The sequence below is a fragment of the Psammomys obesus genome, unplaced genomic scaffold, assembly GCF_907164565.1.
Source record: "Psammomys obesus unplaced genomic scaffold, mPsaObe1.curated_primary_1811, whole genome shotgun sequence".
In the NCBI taxonomy this organism is placed as follows: Eukaryota; Metazoa; Chordata; class Mammalia; order Rodentia; family Muridae; genus Psammomys; species Psammomys obesus.
In genome coordinates, this window is record NW_026593286.1 from 16497851 (window position 1) to 16519929 (window position 22079).

General features: G+C 49.2%; 3 protein-coding genes across 14 annotated transcripts in view; 2 read left to right on the top strand and 1 right to left on the bottom strand.

The window, feature by feature from the left end:
• The window catches only part of Glb1l (galactosidase beta 1 like), a 9700-nt gene extending 5185 nt beyond the window's left edge, over window positions 1-4515 (top strand). For 5 of the 6 annotated variants that reach the window (XM_055617147.1, XM_055617148.1, XM_055617145.1 and 2 more), the window contains 12 exons: window positions 895-989; window positions 1087-1261; window positions 1356-1414; window positions 1514-1635; window positions 1733-1773; window positions 1946-2064; window positions 2333-2407; window positions 2522-2611; window positions 2753-2866; window positions 3420-3551; window positions 3732-3947; window positions 4102-4515. In XM_055617147.1, the coding sequence (XP_055473122.1) occupies window positions 895-989; window positions 1087-1261; window positions 1356-1414; window positions 1514-1635; window positions 1733-1773; window positions 1946-2064; window positions 2333-2407; window positions 2522-2611; window positions 2753-2866; window positions 3420-3551; window positions 3732-3947; window positions 4102-4365 (1502 nt within the window). In that variant the 3' untranslated portion in view covers window positions 4366-4515. The remainder of the gene's footprint in view (window positions 1-894; window positions 990-1086; window positions 1262-1355; window positions 1415-1513; window positions 1636-1732; window positions 1774-1945; window positions 2065-2332; window positions 2408-2521; window positions 2612-2752; window positions 2867-3419; window positions 3552-3731; window positions 3948-4101) is intronic. The other variant, XM_055617149.1, reaches the window with a different exon arrangement.
• Window positions 4470-11164, bottom strand: Ankzf1 (ankyrin repeat and zinc finger peptidyl tRNA hydrolase 1). Of its 2 annotated transcripts, XM_055617151.1 has the most exons (13): window positions 10849-11164; window positions 9272-9378; window positions 8969-9071; window positions 8657-8847; window positions 8012-8124; window positions 7776-7923; window positions 7362-7590; window positions 7069-7221; window positions 5694-6171; window positions 5451-5562; window positions 5181-5348; window positions 4977-5062; window positions 4470-4803 (listed from the first exon to the last, which is right to left on the bottom strand). In XM_055617151.1, the coding sequence occupies exons 1-13, from the start codon at window positions 10994-10996 to the stop codon at window positions 4680-4682; spliced, it is 2160 nt and encodes a 719-aa protein (XP_055473126.1). In that variant the 5' UTR covers window positions 10997-11164; the 3' UTR covers window positions 4470-4679. The 2 variants fall into 2 exon arrangements, with proteins under 2 accessions (XP_055473126.1, XP_055473125.1); XM_055617150.1 differs by having other exon boundaries at window positions 5181-5562.
• Window positions 11165-11561: 397 nt separating this feature from the next.
• On the top strand, window positions 11562-21820 carry Atg9a (autophagy related 9A). Of its 6 annotated transcripts, XM_055616717.1 has the most exons (17): window positions 11562-11729; window positions 12006-12066; window positions 12674-12728; window positions 13113-13244; window positions 13376-13419; window positions 13920-13984; window positions 15037-15198; window positions 15331-15472; window positions 16943-17691; window positions 17774-17927; window positions 18033-18212; window positions 18565-18813; window positions 18962-19140; window positions 19244-19361; window positions 20762-20984; window positions 21120-21265; window positions 21743-21820. In XM_055616717.1, the coding sequence occupies exons 4-17, from the start codon at window positions 13142-13144 to the stop codon at window positions 21746-21748; spliced, it is 2520 nt and encodes an 839-aa protein (XP_055472692.1). In that variant the 5' UTR covers window positions 11562-11729; window positions 12006-12066; window positions 12674-12728; window positions 13113-13141; the 3' UTR covers window positions 21749-21820. The 6 variants fall into 6 exon arrangements, with proteins under 6 accessions (XP_055472692.1, XP_055472687.1, XP_055472689.1 ...); XM_055616712.1 differs by lacking the exon at window positions 12006-12066 and having other exon boundaries at window positions 12671-12728; XM_055616714.1 differs by lacking the exon at window positions 12006-12066.
• Window positions 21821-22079: the final 259 nt, after the last annotated feature.

Consider the following 22079-nt stretch of genomic DNA (forward strand, 5'->3'; position numbering starts at 1 on the left):
GATAGATAGATAGATAGATAGATAGATAGATAGATAGATAGATAGATGTAATTTTAAAACATGAGCATAAAGAAAGAATTGAGACATAAATTAGGGCTAGGCAAAAAGGATGGGAGAAAAAGTATTGGGTACAGGATATAACATGCATGAAGTCATTGAGGAAATCGTAAAAGTATTAAGTAGGAGTTGAGAATTTAAGGCATGAAATCACTTGGGCTTTCCTTTTCTCCTTTTCTTTCTTTTTTTGAGACAGCATTTCTCTGTGTAGCCTTGGCTGTCCTGGACTCACTTTTAGACCAGGCTGGCCTCTAACTCAGAGATCTGCCTGCCTCTGCCTTCCAGAGCGCTGGGATTACAGAGTCCATACAGGTCAAAGACTACTTTTCTGTGAGCTTTTACAACACTCTCAGGTGCAAGGTGATTATATAATAGCTCCATGCTATATGTTTAGCCTTTTCTTTACAAAGAGTCTTAGGAACTACTACTGTGCTCTAGAGTCTTTTCTAAGTCACTGCTCCTGAGACTGGAGTGGTGGCTCAGCTCATCAGAGCACTGACTGTTCTTCTAGAGGACCCAGTTTGATTTCCAGCACCCACACGGTGGCTCACAACTGTCTGTAACTCCAGTTCCAGAAGATTTAAACCCTTCTTCTAGCCTCCTCTGCAGTCACCAAGCACATGGTGCAAAGACATATATGCAGGCAAAACTCATACACATAAAAATAAAAATAATAATGTTTTTTAAAAAGTCAGTGCTCTAGATTTAGTTGTGGGCCAGGGAAAGGGAAGCAATGGCCCAGAGTTAGCACCTTGGACCTATCAGGGATGCTGGAAGAGGCGTGAGCTGTAAAGGTCGTGTCCCCCAAAAAGCAGAACACACCACTCCTTCCTTTAGCCTTCCTTGCTGCTGTGGACTCCTGGTTCGAGGTCTTGCTGCCGAAGATATATCCATTTCTCTACCACAATGGGGGAAACATCATTAGCATTCAGGTATGAATGGGAAGTGGGCTGGGCAAGAGAAGTAGGTACAAGGTGGCCTTAACCTTCTTTGTCTCACACCTGGGCTCTTCTTCCTTTCTCCTGGCAGGTGGAGAATGAATACGGTAGCTACAAGGCCTGTGACTTCAAGTACATGAAACACTTGGCCGGCCTCTTCCGTGCATTACTAGGAGACAAGATCTTACTCTTCACCACAGATGGGCCTCATGGACTCAAATGTGGTTCCCTTCAGGGCCTCTACACCACTGTAGATTTTGGCCCAGGTCTCCTAAAGAAGGGTTGGGAGTAGAATCTGGGGCATGGGCACCTCCTCTGTGATATTGGGGGTTTTTTCTTTACCCTTGTTTCTTTTTGCAGCTGACAATGTAACCAAAATATTTTCCATACTTCGGAATTATGAACCCCATGGGCCATTGGTGAGAGGCCATCAGAAAGGGGAATGAGAAAAATAATCTGTCTGGAATGGGCCCAGCTCGTTCTCACCTCACTGTGGCTCCTTTCGCTTCTCCCTCTAGGTGAACTCTGAGTACTATACAGGCTGGCTGGATTACTGGGGCCAAAATCATTCCACACGGTCCAGTCCAACTATTGCCCACGCCCTAGAAAAAATGCTCAAGATGGGAGCCAGTGTGAACATGTAACTGGAGACACAATCTGTTCCTGGGAGCTGGGGTTTAAAGTTAAGATTCCATAGGTCAGATTTTGCCCTCTCTTCCCGCCCACCCCCACTTTAGGTATATGTTCCATGGAGGCACTAACTTTGGATACTGGAATGGTGAGTACCATGCCTGTGGTGGAAGCAGGGAGGAAACAAAGAATTGGAATCTTGGGCTGGACAGATCAGGATGTGTAGCTGTGTGTGACTACCACTACCCTCTGCACAAGGCCCTGTGCCTGGTGCTTATCACCTAGGACAGTGCTGAATTAATTCAATTGCTTTAACCCAGGTGCTGACGAGAAGGGACGCTTCCTTCCAATCACTACCAGCTACGACTACGATGCACCCATATCTGAAGCAGGGGACCCCACACCTAAGCTTTTTGCTATTCGAAGTGTCATCAGCAAGGTGCCCTTTTATTAATTGGGGAGAAGGGAGAGTACCCACATTGTAAAGGAGCCCTACAAACTGGTGGTGCGTGTGTGGCCAACAGAGTCCTTTAGCTTTCAATGAAGCATTTCCCACTCACATAGGTCCATCTGGGGAATTACACATGAGAAACATGATAGGGTCTTCATGGCTCCCTGCAGCCCATCCCTGGGTTCCAGGTCAAGGGCCTTTTAGAGCCTTGGATTATTTTGATTTTCCTATGACTACTGAGAGAATCTGGGCTCAGTTCCAGGAAATTCCCTTGGGACCTTTACCTCCTCCGAGCCCCAAGATGAAGCTTGGACCTTTGACTATGAACCTGGTAAGCCCCCCCCCCCTTTTTTTAAATTTTGTATCATTTTGTTTTCTGAACCAGTTATCCTGAGCAGCCCTCAATTCAGAAACTGAGCAGTTTGGTTGCCCTTTGTGTTCACAGGATGGGAATTTACTGGCTTTCCTAGACTTTCTCTGCCCCCACGGCCCCATCCATTCAGTTTTGCCATTGACCTTTGAGGCTGTCAAGCAGGTAAGGCATAAACTCACATCTGATGGGAATGGCAGGCTCCTCCGAGAGCTACAGCCAAAAGTCCCTTTTGCTGCTAGTCTTCCTCCCAGTTCCTCCTCTTGTCACAGTTCATCTTAAAAGTACTCATCCTTCTGTATCTAGGACCATGGCTTTATGTTGTACCGTACCTATATGACTTACTCTGTTTTTAAACCAACACCATTCTGGGTGCCAAATAATGGAGTTCATGACCGTGCCTATGTGATGGTAGATGGGGTAAGAATCTAATTCCTAATCAACTTACGATCTCACTTTCATTCCCTCCTGAAACACACTATAGCTTTGAAGTTTCCCATCTCCATCCCTTCCCCACCTGTCTGCCCACATAAGCTGGGATGAGGGGAGATCATAGTTAAGGATAGTTTTTAAGCTAGGAACACGATGGGGCATACCTGCATCCTAGCACTCAGTAGGCTGAAGCAGGGAAATCACAAGCCTGGGCTATATAGTGAATTTTGGCAGTCTGGACTATATAGAGACCCTGTCTCAAAAAAGCAGAATGATAGCCAACAAGATTCTCCTTGCCCTGCAAAGTGTTCAATGTGACTCACTGTGTAGTGGCCCTTGGTTTACCAGAGCACCTCCTTCCCCCTCCCCCAGCTTTTTTGTTTTTTTTCGAGACAGGGTTTCTCTGTGTAGCCTTGGCTGTCCTGGTCTTACTTTGAAGGTCAGGCTGGCCTTGAATTCACAGAGATCCTCCTGCCTCTACCTCCTTGAGGGCTGGGATTACCTGCATGTTGTCCAGCAAGAACCTATCTCTTATCCACAGGTATTCAAGGGTGTTCTGGAGCGGAACTTGAAACACCAACTGTACCTGACTGTGAAGGCAGGAGCCAAGCTGGACATATTGCTGGAGAATATGGGGAGGCTCAGCTTCGGGTCTAACCACAGTGACTTCAAGGTGAGCTGCTTCTGTCTGTTCTTCCACAATACCCTTCCTGACCACCTCTCTTGAACAACACCTAATGGAAGAACTCTGTCCTCAGGCTTAGGCAGAGGAACAGCGCTTGAGGATGTGGACATGGCCACTTACACTGTGGGACCCAACTCAGTGAATGACTTTTCATCTGCTTCCCTACAGGGCCTGTTAGAACCACCACTTCTGGGGCAGACAATCCTCACCGAGTGGATGATATTCCCTCTCAAAGTTGATAAGCTTGTGAGGTGGTGGTTCCCCCTGCAGCTGCTGAAAAGAGCACAGCCTGAAGCTTCCTCTGTCCCTGCCTTCTACTCCACGACGTTTTCAATTGTAGGCTTACTTGGGGACACGTTTCTCTATCTACCTGGCTGGACCAAGGTATTGCTAATGGTGGTAGTAGGAATTGTGGGGGCACATGCAAGAAAAACTAAGTGGGAACAGGAATTAGTAATCTGATTAGAAACTTGGAAGGGGGTGAATCCACCCTGTAGAGGGCTGACCCTTTGTTTTTCCACTCTGTCCCTTCCTCCAGGGCCAAGTGTGGATCAATGGGTTTAACTTGGGCCGATATTGGACAAACCGGGGCCCACAACAGACCCTCTATGTGCCAAGACTTCTGCTGTTTAGCAGATCAATCAACAAAATCACTTTGCTGGAACTAGAAAATGTGCCTCATGACCCAAAAATCCAATTTTTGGATACACCTATCCTCAATAGCACTTTGCATTGGGGGTATACCTATGTTCTCTCAGAGCAACAAAAGTCATATGAACCAATGGAGTTAAGTGGGCACTGAAGAAAGATTACCCTTGAGTCTGGGACACAGGGCAGGATCCCTTGGTGCAGGCCACAGTGACCATAAGAATCAAAGGCTACAATCCCTCTGAATGTAAGTACACATACAGTTTCCTTTCCAAACTTTACTGTGATTAAAATTCCAAAGACAGTACTGGCTCCACACACCTCCGTGGCCCTGTCTTTGCCCTGGTTCCTGAGTGTCCTTCACCCCCATCTTCCAAATAATGTTGAGCTTCACAAGAAGGAAAGAGAGCTCTACGTCTGGATATGTCCTCTCAGGGCCCACAGTTGGCCCCAGTTGGCTGTAAGAAATCAGGAAGAAGGCTTCCCTGCCTGACTGCGATGATCTCGGAGGCAACGTGTGGAGCAGAAAGAGAAGTTGAGGTAGTGAAAAGGAACGAGGCCTTGGAGGGACACTCCACAACTCCAACAGCGCCTGAACATAAGGAAGAAAAATGAGTGGACAGGTACTCCACATCTTTCCCATCTAGACATTGCCCAGTCCTTAAAGGTCCCAGGGAATCTCAAGTCCCCTCCATGACCCTTCTGAACACCATGAAGGTACTCGTTCCCCTTACCCACCCTTTAACTCATCCCCTGGCCCCGTACCCGGCATTGACAACTGCAGGGTCAGGAACTGGAGAGCAAGGGGTTCCCAACTGGGCAGCAAGCCGGCGTTCTGCAGCCAGAGCTCTCTGCAAAACAGAAAAGCTGTGACAGACAAGTCCCAGAGGTGAACAGCATGCAGCTCCATGTGGGGACGGGAGGTAGGCTCTTATGGAAGCCTTGTAGCACAAGAATCTACAGCCTCACCTTCTCTCGGTCACTGAGGGCAGCAAATCGCCGTCGCTCTTCTAGCTCCTGTTCTTCCTGCTCCTTCTGCTTCAGCTGCTGTTGCTCCCGTCGCCGTCGAGCTGCCTTCTGCTCCTTTTTCCTTGTAGCCTGCCGGGCCTCCATCTCTTGAGTCAGTGGCCCTGGAACCTGGAGGATTACCCAAAGACACTGTAAAACTACAAGGAAGTAGAAAGGACCTAATGAGAATCTATGATGCCCTCCCACTCTGTAGCTCCTTTTCCAGCTCACCCGAGCCTTGTTATAATCATAGGCATCAAGATTCTTCTCCATGAACCTTCGGAATTCATTACGCGTTGATTTGTCAGCTGCTACGGTATAAGGTGGCCGAGCCCTAGAGTCCCTAAGGACAAAAACACAAAACTGAGTTCAACTTGCCTCCTGTTTTTCCTGGCATCACCCAAGGATCAAGTGCCAACATGAGCTACCATGTTATGCTCTCTACCTAAACTGGCTCGGGGTGGAGATACTTACTGCACAGTGGGGTCAGCACCTGCCTCCAAAAGCAGGCGAACTACTAAGCCTCTTCCAGCTGCGGCTGCGGCATGCAGGAGAGTAAAGCCACCAGATCCCAAAGGGGCATTGAGTAGGGACATAACTCCAGGGTCTACAGGCCCAGTGGCGAGTTGCAGCTTTAGCACCTCAATTTCCCCAGCTCGGCAAGCAGCTAGAAGCGTATCCCAGAGCTCTGGCTGACCAGTGGCTTTAGCCTCATCAACCAAAGCGTCCACTGGGGTCGTAACCACTTGGGCTGGCTGTGAGAATGGCTCATTTTCTTGAGGTTGCTGAAGAGGAGTCACATGTGCCCCACACTGCCGGTCTTGATTTCTCTCCTTTTTCCTCCTCCTCCGCTTGGGCAATACCTCAAATTCACGAAGATTGAGGGTCCCCAGTGTCAATTCTACTAGCTCCAACTCTACTTGGGAACCTTCTTCTTCCTGAGACTCTGAACCTAGGAAAAAATATGACATTAGATCTACATAAGGACTAGGGAGAGGGTGTAGATGTGGGCGCCCTCGGATTTATAAAAAGATATTCCAGATCATCCTGAAATGAAGTGTTTTCATTCTGTCCCTGGACTCTCCCAATGGGCAGCATTAGGACAAAACAAATACAAACACCAGTGTGCTGGTACATGCCTTTAACGCCAGCACTTGGGTGGCAGAGGCAGGTGGATCTCTGAAAGTTTGAGGCCAGCCTGGTTTACATAGTAAGATCCTGTCTCAAACAACCACCACAAAAATCCTCAAAAAACAAAGTAGAGGAAAGCAACCAGTAGCCCAAAACACAGCATCCAATCAAACTCAACACATTCATTCCCTCCATCCTAAGTACCAGGAATTATCTATGAGCAGTAGTAACATTTGGCAAGGTGACTAAACATGTCTTAGCTGATGGATATGGTAGTGCATCCCAGCATTCAGATATGAGAAGCAGAAGGACAGTGAATTCCAGATCAGCCTGGGACACATAGAGAGCTCCATGCCAGCCTGGGCTAGACAGCAAAGACCCTGCCTCAATAAGCAGCTTGATGGGGTAGTTCATGTGTGCCATCCCAGCATTTGGGAGGCTGAGGCAGGAAGACTGCTGTGATTTCAAGGCCAGTTTGGGCTACACTGAGTTCTAGACCAGGCTGGGCTGAAGTGGGGCACTCAAAAGAAAAAAAAAGTTTTCTCACTACAACATACCTTCTTTTACAAACAGCTGCTTGTGGGGATGAGTGGATGGCTATGGGCGTGGTTTAAGGGCTCACCTACCAACTGGTCAATGGGTCAGTAATGAGAACTGGCCACTGCATTTCCAAGGCAGACATGCAGATATATTTGACTATATAAGAAGGTACACAAACCTTGTCTGAGTGATTCTTCATCCTGCTCAAGTTCCTTATCTGTATCACTGGGGACCTTTGTTTCTTCTTTCCCAGCAGCCATTTTGCTCTTTCTCACTGGTTTCCAGTATGTCTCAGGTGAGTGAAATGTGGCTAGTTCTCGAGGGTCTTCATCTGCCACGAACCAAAAAATTCTTTTTCAAACTTAGGTATGGAGAAGCCAGCTCAGGTCAGTTGAGCTGCAGTCCATGAGCCAGAAAACCCCATGAATACACATGCCTGTGTATGAGGTCCCAAGGTTTGGAATAGCTCACCATACACCTGCAAGGTAGTCAGCTTATGGAGTACACGTTGAAGCTCTCCAAAAGTGGGTCTGCGGGTGGTGAGGGGGATATCCCAAAGTCGGGAATCATCCCTTTGTAGGGGTGCTCCCTGGCCTCCAAAGAACAAGGACCGGCCAGAGCGTGGGGCATGTAGCAGTATTGTGTCAGCCTCCCCTAGTGCTTTAGCCCAGGTTGGCCCTGCCAGAAGGTCACGAACATCCTAAAGAGAGTAACTCTACTTAGCATGTTTTCATTTGTTACCTTAGAAAAGTCTCCAAACCAAACAATGGCCTTTGATCACACAAAAGGAAAGGAAGACAGAAACAATGAGAGATCCCTATTGTCTACGCAGAAAACTACAACTGAGAGATCGGAGGGCTATCAGATCTGGGAGGCCTACCTCACCTTATATAGCATGGCTTCGTTGTAACGCCTCAGGTTGGCTCCAGCAGAGCGTGATGGCCTACCCTGGGCATCCTGAAGCCCCTGGGCTGTGCCCCGCTTGGCCCGCACGGTATAACGGTGAAAGGTTTTGTGTGCCACCACTTCTCTTCTGTAGATGGCACATACTCAGTACCGGACACCACGTGGTGCTCCCAGGTTAATGGGGTTCATCCTTACCCCATGCAGCACCCTCTCACCCGTGAAAAACAGCACCAGCAAAATGCCCAGCGGCAGCCATGAGCACCACGTAGTATCTGGGACCTCCGTTTTGCAGGTTCTGTAGCAGCAATTCTGCCTTTTCTGGGGGAACCTAGATGGCAGATATGACAGAAACATTCCACACGGTGCACGCACTGAGAACAAGAAACCAAGCGTTACACTTGCATTACCTCATTTATTATAATCACCTTGGACTCACATCCATTTCACAAAGGATATATGAGGCTTGGAGAGGTACTGGTAAAAGATGGGAATGGCAGAATCACAATGTAGACTCAATCCCATTGCACTTGACCCTTTCAAGATTCTGACCAGTTTCAATTCAAGATTATGCTGTCAAAATTATGCCTTAAGGTGGGCGCGGGGGCGCACACCTGTCATCCCAGCATTTGGGAAGGCAGAGGCAGGCAGAGCTTTGGGTTCGATGCCAGCCTGGTCTACATATCAATTCCCAGGACAACCAGGCTACACAGAAACCCTCTCAAAAAAAACAAAAACAAAACAAAAAAGAAAGAAAAAAAAAATTCCTTACCCAAAAGGGAAGAATTAAACATGCACAGGCTAAAGAAAACTTAGGGTGCGTGTGTGAAAGCACTGAATACACAACTTGTTTTGTAACTTGCCTGGTGAGGGCCTAGGACACATCGATAGGCATAAAGAAACTGGCCCTGGGTGTTTTGGAAAAGGACCCGATGTGGGTAGAATCCTCGGGGTCGGTTAGGTTTCTCAAATTCAGTTCTCTCATCCAGTGTCGGCGAATCCTCTTCACTAGTTGAATCTGAGTCTTCTGATCCCGAGATGCTGGAAAGATCTCCTGAAGATAAATACGGATGTATAAGCTGACACTCCACCCTTGACCTTTCTTCAAACCCCATGTGGCCTTCTCCACCCAGACCTCTTACACCCAATACAGGCTTTCCCAAACCAAGCATTACCTGTAGAGCTTTGCTGTTCAAAGTCCACAGCAGACAGGGGAGGCTTGTTCTTGAGACGTTGTTTTAGGTTAAAGCGATGCCAATCAAGCTTATAATGTTCTCTCTGGTACAAAGGAAAAGAGGGAGGCATCTTGGGCTTGTATAGTAGGCAAAGCTAGTCACAGACTCTAGGAAGTATAACGAGGCTAGCACTAAGTACAGTAGACAAAGTTTGGATCTTTCTTAACTGAAGTAAATCCAAGCTTAACGACCCCCACCATCATACCTCTGCTTCTAACATCTAGCCCCATGCTCTGGCCTTACCTGTTCCTGGTGGTTCTGGAAGATCTGGTCACAGGCTGAACAAAATAATTTGTCTGAGATATCCAGAGAACACGGAGCTACTTTTCTTCCTGAGCTTGTGCTCTCTCCTGAACAGAAGAAGAGTGTAACTGGAAGTAGGGAGGGATTCTATCCAATCTACAGCAAACCTACAATAGCTAGAACTCTACTGACTGACTAGAGAAGAAAAAGGTGTTACCACCTTGCCTGCCAAGAATTTACAATCTGGTAGTCAGGAAATAAATGATACAATAACTATTTTGTAAAATACACTTTTGAAAAGATACATGTAAAATTAACATAGCTATTACATTTCAATTATCAAAATAGATAGTTTAGGGGAAATTCTCTAGAAAACAAATGACAGTAAGACTAAATCTTTTTCTTTTTGGTCTTAGGGCTTTAACTTAAGACCTCACACATCCCAAGCATGTTTTGTACCACTGAGTTGCATCTGACCATCTCCCTCTTTTTCTGTCTACTAAGTGCTACCTAACACATCTGAAGAACCTCTTAGCAAGGGTAAAATTTCAAAACTGAGCCATCGATCAGGAAAATTCTTCCCGAATCCATGGTTTCCAAATCCTCAGATGCACAGTAAAGGCTAACTCTAAACGTTCGCTTAGCTCTGTATATCAAACTTAACTGAAGCGGGGCATGGCGATGAAGTCGGGAGGCAGAGGCAGGCAGATCTTTATGGGTTAGAGGTCAGCCTGGTCTACATAATGAGTTCCAGGCTAACCAAGGCTACGCAGTTCTCAAAACCAAACAAACATCTCACTGATATGCATACTGGGTAACCCCTTATGCCCTCTTGTTCCCAACAGTAAACTTGTGTGTGTGTGCGCGCACAGTGGCCTGAGGATGAGCAAGCACACACCCAGGAAAACAAATCCAGGGAGAATCTTGCACATCTTGATACCTAACTAAAACGTACTCCAAGGTGTCTTAAAGGTAGCTGGACTTCAGCTCCCTTCCCAGGGAGCCCTAGAATAATACTTCTGCGGTACTGGGGATGGACCCCAGGTCTACTACTGAGCTAGAGAATGTATTCTCTAGCACCTAAAACATTTTTTTCTTTTTTCAGATAAGTTCTCACTGTACAGTAAAGGATATTCTTGAACGCCCACATCTCCTTTTTGCCTCAGTTTCCTAAGTGCTAGAATTACAGGTGTGTGCCACAACTCCCAGATTAAAATTACTTTTAACTATATATAACCAGTTCCTAAATGCCAATTTACATCTTACAGTTCCAGTTACAATGGACAGGCAACCTAAGAAAAATGCAAGAAAACACAGGCAAAGAGACCTAGGAACTGAGTTTTAAAAGCAGTTGTATGAATCTGACTAGATATAAACATCAGCTAGTTATTTGGCGACAATTCATACGCCACAGCACTGTAAACCACCCAAGGTTGAAACGTGTTGGAGGAAAATGTGTCCAACAGAAGGAGTCAGTGTGGATTCCTAAACTGGGAAAGCACGGTGTGAAAGTCTTCAGTGTTGACACGGAACCCTGTGACGTTCCTCAGAGGTCCACCCCAAAGCACCCCGGATACCTGGACAGGAAGGACGCGGCGCCCCGGTCAGAGCATCACCGGGAGCTTGGCTCACCAGGCTCAGGCCCCGAAGGAGTGGAGCGTCCACGCTGAGGTCCAACAGGGAGACCGAGGCAGGGGCTGAGGCTGCACCTGGAGCCGGCGCCATGGCTGAAGAACTATTCAGAAGCAGCTCCTGGAGCAGGAACGAAGGGGAGAAACAGTCCTCCAAAGACTCTACTACTGCGTCTCCAGCTGGCCCGGCTTGGCCAACCGCACGCAGAAAGACCCCTCGGCCCTCACTCACTGGCACCAATTCAGTTCTGCGGTAAATACGTTTAGGGTCTTAAAAGGAGAACACCCAGACTCAAATCCAGTCCAGCAGTTACCAGTCGGAAGCTACCCAACCGATCGACTAGCGCCGACACCGAACCTCGTCACTCGTCCTCCCACCCCCCACCCCAGAAGTCGCTACTAAGGTCCCGTCAGCCGAGCCGCATGCACGTCCACAGTTCGAAAGCTGGATTTCTGCAACACCGCAACAATCTTGCATCTACGGGGTGGCGAATGGGACAAACTAGAGCGCCGGTAGCCCAGCCCCTCACCACGTAGAGCATACTATTGGTCCTCTGCTCTCCAACACCCGCCTCCTACCTTCCGTCCTGCCCCCTGGGCCAAGAATTGGCCGTCATGTCTCCACCCACTCTGTTGATTGGCCAGACTAGCTGGAAGTGACAGTGAATGACAGACGGACGGCCTAGCGCTCCGGGTCTGACCGAGCCCAGAACAAACCAAGCTTCTGGAATCGCCCGGGTCGCGGTTCCTGCGGTGACACGCGAGGCTGGTAACTGGAATCCCCAGACCCAGGCCCAAGCTGGCCAGGGGTGCCCACAAAGCCCCAAGTGAGCTTGCGATGCGTAACGGGGGAAGGGGAGCCGCGGGCGGGCCGGGGGCGCGCAGCCAGAATGTTTTGATAGAGGGCGCGCGCGGCCAGGGGAGCGCGCGTGCGCCGGGGCCGCGCGCCGGGTTGTCCGCTGTTGGGAGCCTAGCCCCCGGCCTGGGGCCGGGCGACCCTGGGGCACTCTGTGCTCAGGTCGAGGTGGCTGGGATTGGGGAGGCATCCCAGCCCACCAGGGATATCAGCTGTAGGTCTGGCTCGACCCCTCCACCATCCACAGACACCCCTGAGCACAGGCCCTTCCTGGGGAGATCCATGGGCCCTGGGTCTACATTGACCAGGTGAGTGTGTTTTCTGAGGCCCAAGGGCTTTTACTAACCGAGGGACTCCCTCTGGGACGAGGTCCGACCAAGATCCACCGTCCCCAGTTCTTCACTGACTGGGAATATACCATACCACCTTGACCCCACCTGACACTAGGCACCCAGGGAATCCACTTACTCAACCGGGATCTACAGTCTACATTGAGTGGAAATTTCCCACCTAGCAGCCATGCCTGCCTAGGTCTCTGATGCTAGAGAAGCAGAAGGAATTGTCCAGAAAAATCTTGAGAAGATTCTCTTTTGGGGTTTCCTGGAGTCTGAAAAGCGTGGCTGTTTTCTGAAGCTGAGGTAGACCAAAGATAGAATAGTCCCAAAGGGCTGTGTGGACTCTGACCTGTACTGACTCAGTCTCCACACGGTCAGAGTTTAGTTATTCCTGGGTATCCTCAGAGGAGATGAATGTTCCTACAGAGAACATCAGGGGAGACACCTGTCACAACTGGAAAGATGCCTCTTTCCCATCTTTCTGCCCTCCTCTTAGTGGGGCTTGGGTTGGTGGGAGGGTTGGATCCCTTTCTGTCCCAACTCCCCATTCTTTGAGGCCTGACACCTTTTCCTCCAGCAGCTGTCCAACCAGGGCATCCAGGACTGGCGTGGAGCAGAAACTGTCCATGGAGCTGGTAGGGCCATGTGCTTATCTTAAACATTTGTTTACAAAAATGCTTCCAAACTGATAGTGTCTGTAGGGACCAGGGTTTTCAGGGGCAGGGAGGAAACTTTCTCTTCACTGGACAGAAGATGAACTCACCCCACACCAAAGGGGCAGATTCTGGCACAGTAGCCTCCCAGTAAAGGTCCTGGGAATGATGACCAGAGTTAAGGCTCCCTTAAGTCCCAAGCTTACTGTTCTTCTTGGATTATTATCCCTGTCCTGCTTCTGAGCCAAGGAGGTTAGTGGTTAAACAAATCCCAAGGATTCTTTCTCATTCCTTCTGGCCTGTTGGGAAGACAGTAAGTAGACAGTGCCTGGGTCTGATACAGGTTCTACTCTTCCCCGCTGACAGGTTAACAAGGTGGACAGGGGGCTGCGGTGATGGCACAGTTTGACACTGAGTACCAGCGCCTAGAGGCCTCTTATAGCGATTCACCCCCAGGGGAAGAGGACCTGTTGGTGCATGTGGCTGAGGGAAGCAAATGTGAGTTTTGGGACATGACAGTCAGAGCAGGGCAGGGGCATGGGCCAGAGTTACTGGCGGAACACTGGGAGCAGGGCAGCAGTGGGGAGAGCTACCTCAGTTTTCTGACATCTCTGCTCCTGTGTCCACAGCACCTTGGCACCACATCGAAAACCTTGACCTCTTCTTCTCTCGAATATCCTTTGTGGCTCTGTGCTGGCACTCTGGGACCTTGTAGAAACCGTTCTCTGAGCTAGGTCCCTGATAGGAAATGGGGATGAGTCCCACTCCAGTCTATGCATGGGGAAATGAAACTCATTCTGAAATAATGACTGTTAAAAATAATGATGCCTCATATTTGCCGGGAGCTCTGTCCACTTGTGTTAATTTATGAAGAACTTTTCTAAGGGTGTTAATTTATAAGGAAACGTTTTTTAATAGGACCATTAAAGGTAATGATGTCTTTTGACTGTCATTTCTGTGTTAAATCCTATGAATGCACTTTCCTAAACCTAATGATTCTAAAAGATAGGGATGGTTACTGTTAATTTGCTACAGTGGACAAAGCTTAGAGAAGTAACTTGTAAAAGATCACACTCTAGAGAGTGATAGTTCAGGACTTGGGAGTATGTTGACACCAAATCTTGTATTCTTAAGTGTCTTTGCTTACTGGCCACTTTTCCTTAACACTTACACGTTTATAATTTACATCAGAAGAATGGCTTCACATGTATGCTCATTGGAGAGATTTTTGAACTCATGTAAGTACACAAAGGAATACATGCTGTGGCAAAGGAATGCTTATCCTGGTCTTCCCTTTTGCTCATGACCAGCTACATGAGCAAAATTCAGCCCTAGGCCCCAAATTCTGCAAACCTTTAATCTCAGGATGAGGTATTATTGCCTTGCTTTTTTTTTTTTTTTTTCCCCAAGACAGGGTTTCTCTGTGTAGCCCTGGCTGTCCTGGACTCTCTTTGTAGACCAGGCTGGCCTAGAACTCAAAGGGATCTGCCTGCCTCTGCCTCCAGAGTGCTAGGATTAAAGGTGTGCACCACCATGCCCAGTTAAAACCTGCAGCCACACATCTTGTAAGAAGAGCTTTCTGGGTCCAATCTCTTTCATGACAAGACCTTTCAATTTAGTTATTCCATCAAGGCTGAAGGAGGGTATGTGTGGTTCAGTCAGGAGGAAAGAGCCTGTATTCTGCCTGACTGCACTTTAGCCCCGCTACTGGAGTAGAGAGCCTTTGTAGTGTAGAAGAGTGTAGAAACACTCTTGCCAGAGGGGAGGAGTTGGGAAGGGGAGAGTTGGTTTATTTGGTTTTGGTTTTGTTTGGATTTTTGAGACATGGTTTCTCCCTGTGGCCTTGACTGTCCTGGAACTCTGTAGATCAGGATGCCTTCGAACTGCTGGGATTAAAGGCTTGAGCCCCTACACCCAGCAGGAAGGGAGTTCTTGATGATAAGAAAGGAGTTCACAGCCTTGTGGTGGTGCACACCTTTAATCCCAACATTCCAGAGGCAGAGGCAGGTCTCTGTGAATTCAAGGCCAGTCTGGTCTACAAAGAGAGTTCTGGGATAGCCAGGGCTTTGTAGAGAAATCCTGTCTCAAAATACAAAAAAAAAAAAAAAAAAATCTATCCAAATAATTAAAGTTTGTGCCTAGAAGGTCCTGGAAGATTGAGCATCAGACAAAGCCCATGAGGAATGCTCTAGCCCCTTTAGTCTCCCATCTTGTTCAGTGCTCTTTAACCTCTTTGCTTGTTGCCATCTCTCTGACTCTTGGCCTGCATTCCTTCTTTTCAACCCCCCAGGCAGTTCCTCTTTGTGGTTGCCTTCACCACCTTCCTGGTTAGCTGTGTGGACTATGACATCCTATTTGCCAACAAGATGGTGAACCACAGCCTTCATCCTACTGAGCCTGTCAAGGTCACTTTGCCAGACGCCTTTTTGCCCGCCCAAGTTTGTAGTGCCAGGTGAGGATGATGCTGAGACACTGCTAGTGGGTAGAGAGTAGAGTGGGGTATGAGGTAGTGACTCAGACTCCAGAACCTGTTGCCAAGACTCCATGCTCAAAGACCCTACTTCCCCTTCTTTTTTCCTACCAGGATTCAGGAAAATGGCTCTCTCATCACTATCCTGGTCATTGCTGGTGTCTTCTGGATCCACCGGCTTATCAAGTTCATCTATAACATTTGCTGCTATTGGGAGATCCACTCCTTCTACCTGCATGCTCTGCGTATCCCAATGGTAAGACCAGAAATTGGGCCATTAGCAACATAGCCCAAGACATCTTAGGAAGGATGAGGTATATTCCTGAACATCATATGTCCATAGCTCTCACTGGCGGGTATGCTAGTCCATATTCTGTTAATGTGAAAAAATATCTGAGATAATCAGTGTATAAAGAGAATAGATCGATTTGGGCTTAGTTTTGGAGATTCGAGTCTATAGTTGGTTGGTCCAGTTGCTTTGGGGACTGTGGTAAGGCAGTATATTATGGCAAGAGTACATGACAGGTGAAGCCTATTCACTTCATGGCAGCCAGGAAGTAGAGAGGAAAGCAAGAAAGGGTGTGTTGGTGCATTTGTTTATCTATTTTATTGGGTTCTTATACTTCTACCTTCCAACCCATATTCCTTCCAATCCCCCAACACTAGGAGAGAAAAGAGTTTAGAGGGGAAATGGTCTGTAGGCGTCTTTTTAGACTACTTCCTGCTGATTACTTCCTTGAGGCAAGTCCCTCTGCAGCTGCCACAAATCACACCCTTGCCAAAGCACAAGCCCTTGCCTGGGCACAAGGCACATTATATTTAGCTGCTGTGGACAATCCGAAGCAGCCCCAAATCCCATACCTGGGATTAAAACAAATATATTCATATAACATAACTGGGTGTTTAAAGAAACCAAAATTCTTATTTCAGGGCCGGGATCCAAAGTCCCAATGATTTCATCCAAGAGCAGCCCCCTTAGCCTAATTTAATCCCTCTAGCCCTATCTCTTAAGCATATTAACATTTGCTAATAGTACCACTGCCTGGGGACCAAGCTCTTAACACATGGGCCTTTGAGGGAAAATCCACAACTAGAACAGCAGATCTAGAACAGTCAGATCTCTCATCTAAGCACATGACTTGAAGAGTTCAGGTAACATCTTTTTTAAATTTATTTTTAATAATTTATTCACTTTACATCCCAATTGTAGCCCCCTCCCTCGTCTCCTCCACATTTCACCCTCCTCCCTCTTCCTTTCTTCCCCCTCCTCTAGGCCTCAGAAATGGGGAGCCCTCCTCCCCTACCATCTGACCCCAACCTATCAAGTCTCATTAGGACTGCCTGCATCCTCTTCCTCTGTGGCCCTGCAAGGCTCCCCCACCAAGGGGAAGTGATCAGAGAGCAAGCAACAGAGTCCATGTCAGAGACAGCCTCTGCTCCCCTTACTAGGGCACCCATATAGAGACTGAGCTGCGTATTTGCTCTGAGCAGAGGGTCTAGGTTTTCTCCATGCATGTTCCTTAGTTGTTGCATCAGTCTCTACCCCCCCCCCCCCCCCCCGCCCAGATTTGTTGGTTTTGTTGGTCTTCTAATGGAGCTCCCGTCCCCTCCGGGTCCTTCTATTTCCATCCTCTTTCCTATAACTCTTTGCACTTTTCCCAGAGTTTGTCTGTGAGTCTCAGGTAACATCTTTTACACTTTGTCTCTTGTCCACCCTCCCCTGCAGTCTGCCCTTCCATATTGCACATGGCAGGAAGTGCAGGCCCGGATTGTGCAGACCCAGAAAGAGCACCAGATCTGTATCCACAAGCGTGAGCTGACAGAGCTGGATATCTACCATCGCATCCTGCGTTTCCAGAACTACATGGTGGCCCTGGTGAATAAGTCCCTCTTGCCCCTGCGCTTCCGCCTGCCCGGGCTCGGAGAGGTTGTCTTTTTCACCCGAGGCCTCAAGTACAACTTTGAGCTGATCCTCTTCTGGGGTCCTGGCTCTCTGTTCCTCAATGAATGGAGCCTCAAGGCTGAGTACAAACGTGGGGGCCAGCGGCTTGAGCTGGCCCAGCGCCTCAGCAACCGCATCCTGTGGATCGGCATTGCCAACTTCCTGCTGTGTCCCCTCATCCTCATCTGGCAGATCCTCTACGCCTTCTTCAGCTATGCCGAGGTGCTGAAGAGAGAGCCTGGGGCCCTGGGAGCGCGTTGCTGGTCGCTCTATGGCCGTTGCTACCTCCGCCACTTCAATGAACTGGAACATGAGCTGCAGTCCCGCCTCAACCGAGGCTACAAGCCTGCCTCCAAGTACATGAATTGCTTCTTGTCACCACTGCTGACGCTGCTGGCCAAGAACGGCGCCTTCTTCGCCGGCTCTATCCTGGCTGTGCTTATTGCTCTCACTATCTATGATGAAGATGTGTTGGCTGTGGAACACGTCCTCACCACCGTCACACTTCTGGGAGTCACAGTGACTGTGTGCAGGTGTGCCAGGGCCGTGGGTGCGAATAAGCAGACTAGCATGCTGGGAAAGGCTTGTATCTCATCACAAACCTTTCCCCACCAGGTCCTTCATCCCAGATCAGCACATGGTGTTCTGCCCTGAGCAGCTGCTCCGAGTGATCCTTGCTCATATCCACTACATGCCTGACCACTGGCAGGGTAATGCCCACCGCTCGCAGACCCGGGACGAGTTTGCCCAGCTCTTCCAGTACAAGGCAGTGAGTGGAGTTGGAGCTAGGGCCTGCTAGAGACTGACTGGTGTGTCGCTGATAAGGACTGGGCTGTGTCCTGCTTGCTCGTAACCTTAGTCTCCTCCCTTTTAGGTGTTCATCTTGGAGGAGTTGCTGAGCCCCATTGTGACACCTCTCATTCTCATCTTCTGCCTACGCCCACGGGCCCTGGAGATCATAGACTTCTTCCGCAACTTTACTGTAGAGGTTGTTGGCGTTGGAGACACCTGCTCTTTTGCTCAGATGGATGTTCGCCAGCACGGTCACCCTCAGGTACCTACTGGGAGAGGTCAGGGCAGATGGTCAGGGACAATGTTGACAACGTAGCAGCCTTGGGAAAACTGCAAAAAGCTCCCCTTTCTAAGCCAACAAATCACAAAAAGGCGGCCCGCCTGTGGGCATGGCTGCACCAGGGACACACACCAGGAATCTGGCTGGATTCCAGTCCTGATCTGAACTATCAGTCACACTCCCTGGAGAAAAGCACAGCGCGAGTGAATGACCTGGTGTGTGGCCGCTCCCAGGGTGGACAGTGGGGCTTCCACAGGTAGACAGTGTACCACAGGCCACCAGAAAGGGTTCCTGCAAGCACGCGAGCCTGCTCACTGCATTCTGCCTTGCACAGTGGCTGTCTGGAGGGCAGACCGAGGCCTCAGTGTACCAGCAAGCTGAGGACGGGAAGACGGAGCTCTCGCTCATGCACTTTGCCATCACTAACCCCGGCTGGCAGCCACCTCGGGAGAGCACAGCTTTCCTGGGCTTCCTCAAGGAGCAGGTTCAGCGAGATGGAGCAGCTGCTGGCCTCACCCAAGGTGGTCTTCTCCCCGAGAATGCCCTTTTCACATCCATCCAGTCCTTACAGTCCGAGTCTGAGGTGTGTATCTAAGGCCTGGGCGGGACACGGGGTGGAAGGTTTCCTCTTCTAGTTAATCTTGGCCATTGGTTCCTGAGGTTCAGGAGATTAGAGGACCTAGAGGCCTCTCCCTGCCCTGATGATTCTGCTCACCCCTTTCTCTTCATAGCCCCTGAGCCTTATTGCAAATGTGGTAGCCGGCTCATCATGCCGGGGACCCCCACTGTCCAGAGACCTGCAAGGCTCTAGGCACAGGGCTGAGGTTGCTTCTGCTCTTCGCTCCTTCTCCCCTCTGCAACCTGGACAGGCCCTTCAAGGCCGGGCTCCCAGCACCATGACAGGCTCTGGGTGAGTGGAGGTGGGTCATGATGGGAGGGCATGGCAGTAGCCCACAGAAACCTGTATCAGTCTTACAAATGTTGATAACTGCTGTCTGTGCTGGGAGGGACAGAGTGGATGCCAGGACAGCCAGCTCCGGGAGCAGCGTGTGGGAAGGACAGCTGCAGAGCCTGGTGCTGTCAGAATACGCGTCCACTGAGATGAGCCTCCATGCCCTCTATATGCACCAGGTGAGTGGGCAGCTGATAAATAGATTTTGGCCCTTTGCTATCCCTTACCTGCTCTGGAGTCTACATTTTCACAAATGTCCTCTTTTGGGGGAGATGGGTGGGATTGAGACAGGTTTCTCTCTTCTGGCTATTCTGGAACTCACTTTGTAGACCAGGCTGGCCTTGAATTCACAGAGATCCACCTGCCTCTGCCTCCCAGAGTGCTAGGATTATAGGCCTGTGGCACCAGGCCCAGCTGTCACATATATCTTATTAATGGCATCTTTAGCCAAGAATACTTGCCTGTTCCTTACCTAGGATCCTTTCTCCTCCTCCTGCGATCTCCAAGATTTTTCCTAATGGTTCTCAGTAAAAGCTTCCCATCTGCACTAGATCCATCTAGATTTTTTTTTCTTTTAGTACTAAGGATTAAACATAGAGCCTTGGACATACTAGGCAAGCCCTGAGCTTTCTCCTCAGCCTTTTTTTTCTTTATTATTCTGAGAGCCATTTTCACTATGTTACCTAGGCTGGCCTTGAATTCACTTTGTTTGAACTTGTGATCTTTCTTCCACAGCCTCCCAAGTGGCTAGCATGACAGGCCTGGGCCTGCAGGCCCAACTCCTCCTGAATCTTTTTCCTTCCACCCCCTTTCCTTCTCTTCTTCTCCTTCCCTTCCACCCTTTTCTTTCTTTCTTTTTTTTTTTCCCCTTGGCTTTTTACAACAGAGCCTGACTCTTGATTATGGAGATTGGTCTCCATTCTGCTGCCTCACAATGAGTGTCACAGCTGTCTCCTGAATTTTCTTGTTCTGTTTTTCTCCACAGCATCTGGTGCTGTCAGACATTCTTGTCTGTTTCGTTTTGTTTTGCCTCATCTTTATTTAATAGTTTACGGTCTGTTTTTCCTCACAAGCACCACCACTAGTGTAAAAGACCTCCAAGTGCTGGCAAAGCTATTTGTTCACTGCTGTGTTCTGAGTACCTCAAACAGTACCGGTACCGAGACCCTCTGTTAACTTGTTCTTTCATCAAAGAGCAGGTAGAATGAAAGGCTGGAGATGTAGCTAAGTTAGTAGAGTGCTTGCCTAGCATGTACAAGGCCTGGGATGCCATCCCCAGCACTACCGAAACATCTGTAGTCCCAGGGGAGACGAAGTCAGGAGGATCAGAAATTCAGTGTCATTCTCAACTGCATGTTGAGTTCAGGATCAACCTGAGCTACTGAGAGACTTTTCCAGGGGTGTCCTGGACATCCATAGAGCATCACACACCTTTTGTACACTACTAACACCTGAGATGCTGTGTGTCTAGAATTCTAGGTGAGAGTTTGTGAGTGGGAATTGAAGAGACTGCGCTGGGGACAGCTGTTTCAGATAGACATCCTTCTGTTCCCAACTAATCAGTCCCCCACTTCTCCAGCTCCACAAGCAGCAGACCCAGGCCGAGCCTGAGCGGCATGTATGGCACCGCCGGGAGAGTGATGAGAGTGGAGAGAGTGCCCCTGAAGAAGGGGGAGAGGGTGCCCGGGCACCCCAACCCATCCCTCGCTCTGCCAGCTATCCCTGTGCTACACCCCGGCCTGGGGCACCCGAGACCACCGCCCTGCATGGGGGCTTCCAGAGGCGCTACGGGGGCATCACAGGTACCCAGTGGGAGTATAAAAGCAAGGAGGTTCTTTCAGAGAAAGAGAGCAGTGGGATGGGGTCCAGGAGACTAAGCCTCCAAGTAGTCCCCAAGACCTTCATGTGGTTCTTTGTGTTCTCGTTTCTTTCTCTAGATCCTGGCACAATTCCCCGTGCTCCCTCTCACTTCTCCAGGCTGCCCCTGGGAGGATGGGCAGAAGACGGGCAGCCAGCGTCAAGACACCCAGAGCCCGTGCCAGAGGAAGGCTCGGAGGATGAGCTGCCCCCTCAAGTGCACAAGGTAAGGGCTGTAAGGTCAAGAACATGCCAGACGTGGTAGATTCCAGTGAAGCACAGCTCCTCCTGTAGTGTCTATTACTTCGCCCATGTGTTGTCTACTCCCCTTCAGAATACACTTACTTGCGCATGGAGAGTGGTTAAGAACACTGGGGACTCTTCCAGAGGACCCAGGATAAATTTCCAGCCTTTCCATGGTGACTCACAACCGTCTGTAACCCCAGTCCCAGAGGATCAGTTGCCTTCTTCTGGCCTCTACAGGCACTACACACACGATTCACGGAATTACATGCAGGAAAAACCCATATTCACAGATAAATTTTTAAAAAGAAAAAAAAAACAAACCACTTTCTTCCTTTTACTGCTCTGAAGTTCAAGGCTTCCTTCCCCAGGCTCAGCTTTTTTCCTTTATTTCTAGACTCCGGTATGGCAAGAAGATAGCTGAAGACTATCTTTACTACAGTCATTTTTTTCTCTACAGGTATAGACAAGGCAGAAGTGGGTCCCCGTGCTCCAGGATGGAGGCAACAGCTGCCCTGCCATCCATCTGCCTGCCATGAGAGGGCTTCTCAGAGTGTCGCCTGGCCCCACGTGTGTGGTGTTTGTGTGTCCCTGCCTGGCCACGGGAGGTGCCAACCCTGGGCTTGCCGAAGCCCAAGAAGAATGTGAGGCCTAGGGACGAGGGGCACACAAGACTCTAGCCTCTTCCCCAGGTCTCCCTTGGCTCAGAGTGTGGTGCTAGAAACTGGTCCCCAGCCCAGTCCCAGTACTGCCATCGTTGCATCCACCCCTGCAAGTCTCCAGAGGGCTTCCTGCCA

Excerpts from the sequence above, each read along its gene's own strand:
- Ankzf1 (XM_055617150.1), bottom strand. The coding sequence starts at position 10,996 with ATGGCGCCGGCTCCAGGTGCAGCCTCAGCCCCTGCCTCGGTCTCCCTG. Across the intron at positions 6,172-7,068 it reads TGAAGAATCACTCAGACAAG|GTTCAGAGTCTCAGGAAGAA; the intron begins GTTTGTGTACCT and ends ATTTTTTCCTAG. Across the intron at positions 4,804-4,976 it reads CCTGCAGTTGTCAATGCCGG|GCGCTGTTGGAGTTGTGGAG; the intron begins GTACGGGGCCAG and ends CCTTATGTTCAG.
- Atg9a (XM_055616717.1), top strand. The coding sequence starts at position 13,142 with ATGGCACAGTTTGACACTGAGTACCAGCGCCTAGAGGCCTCTTATAGC. Across the intron at positions 19,141-19,243 it reads AGCACCATGACAGGCTCTGG|AGTGGATGCCAGGACAGCCA; the intron begins GTGAGTGGAGGT and ends TGGGAGGGACAG. Across the intron at positions 19,362-20,761 it reads ATGCCCTCTATATGCACCAG|CTCCACAAGCAGCAGACCCA; the intron begins GTGAGTGGGCAG and ends CCACTTCTCCAG.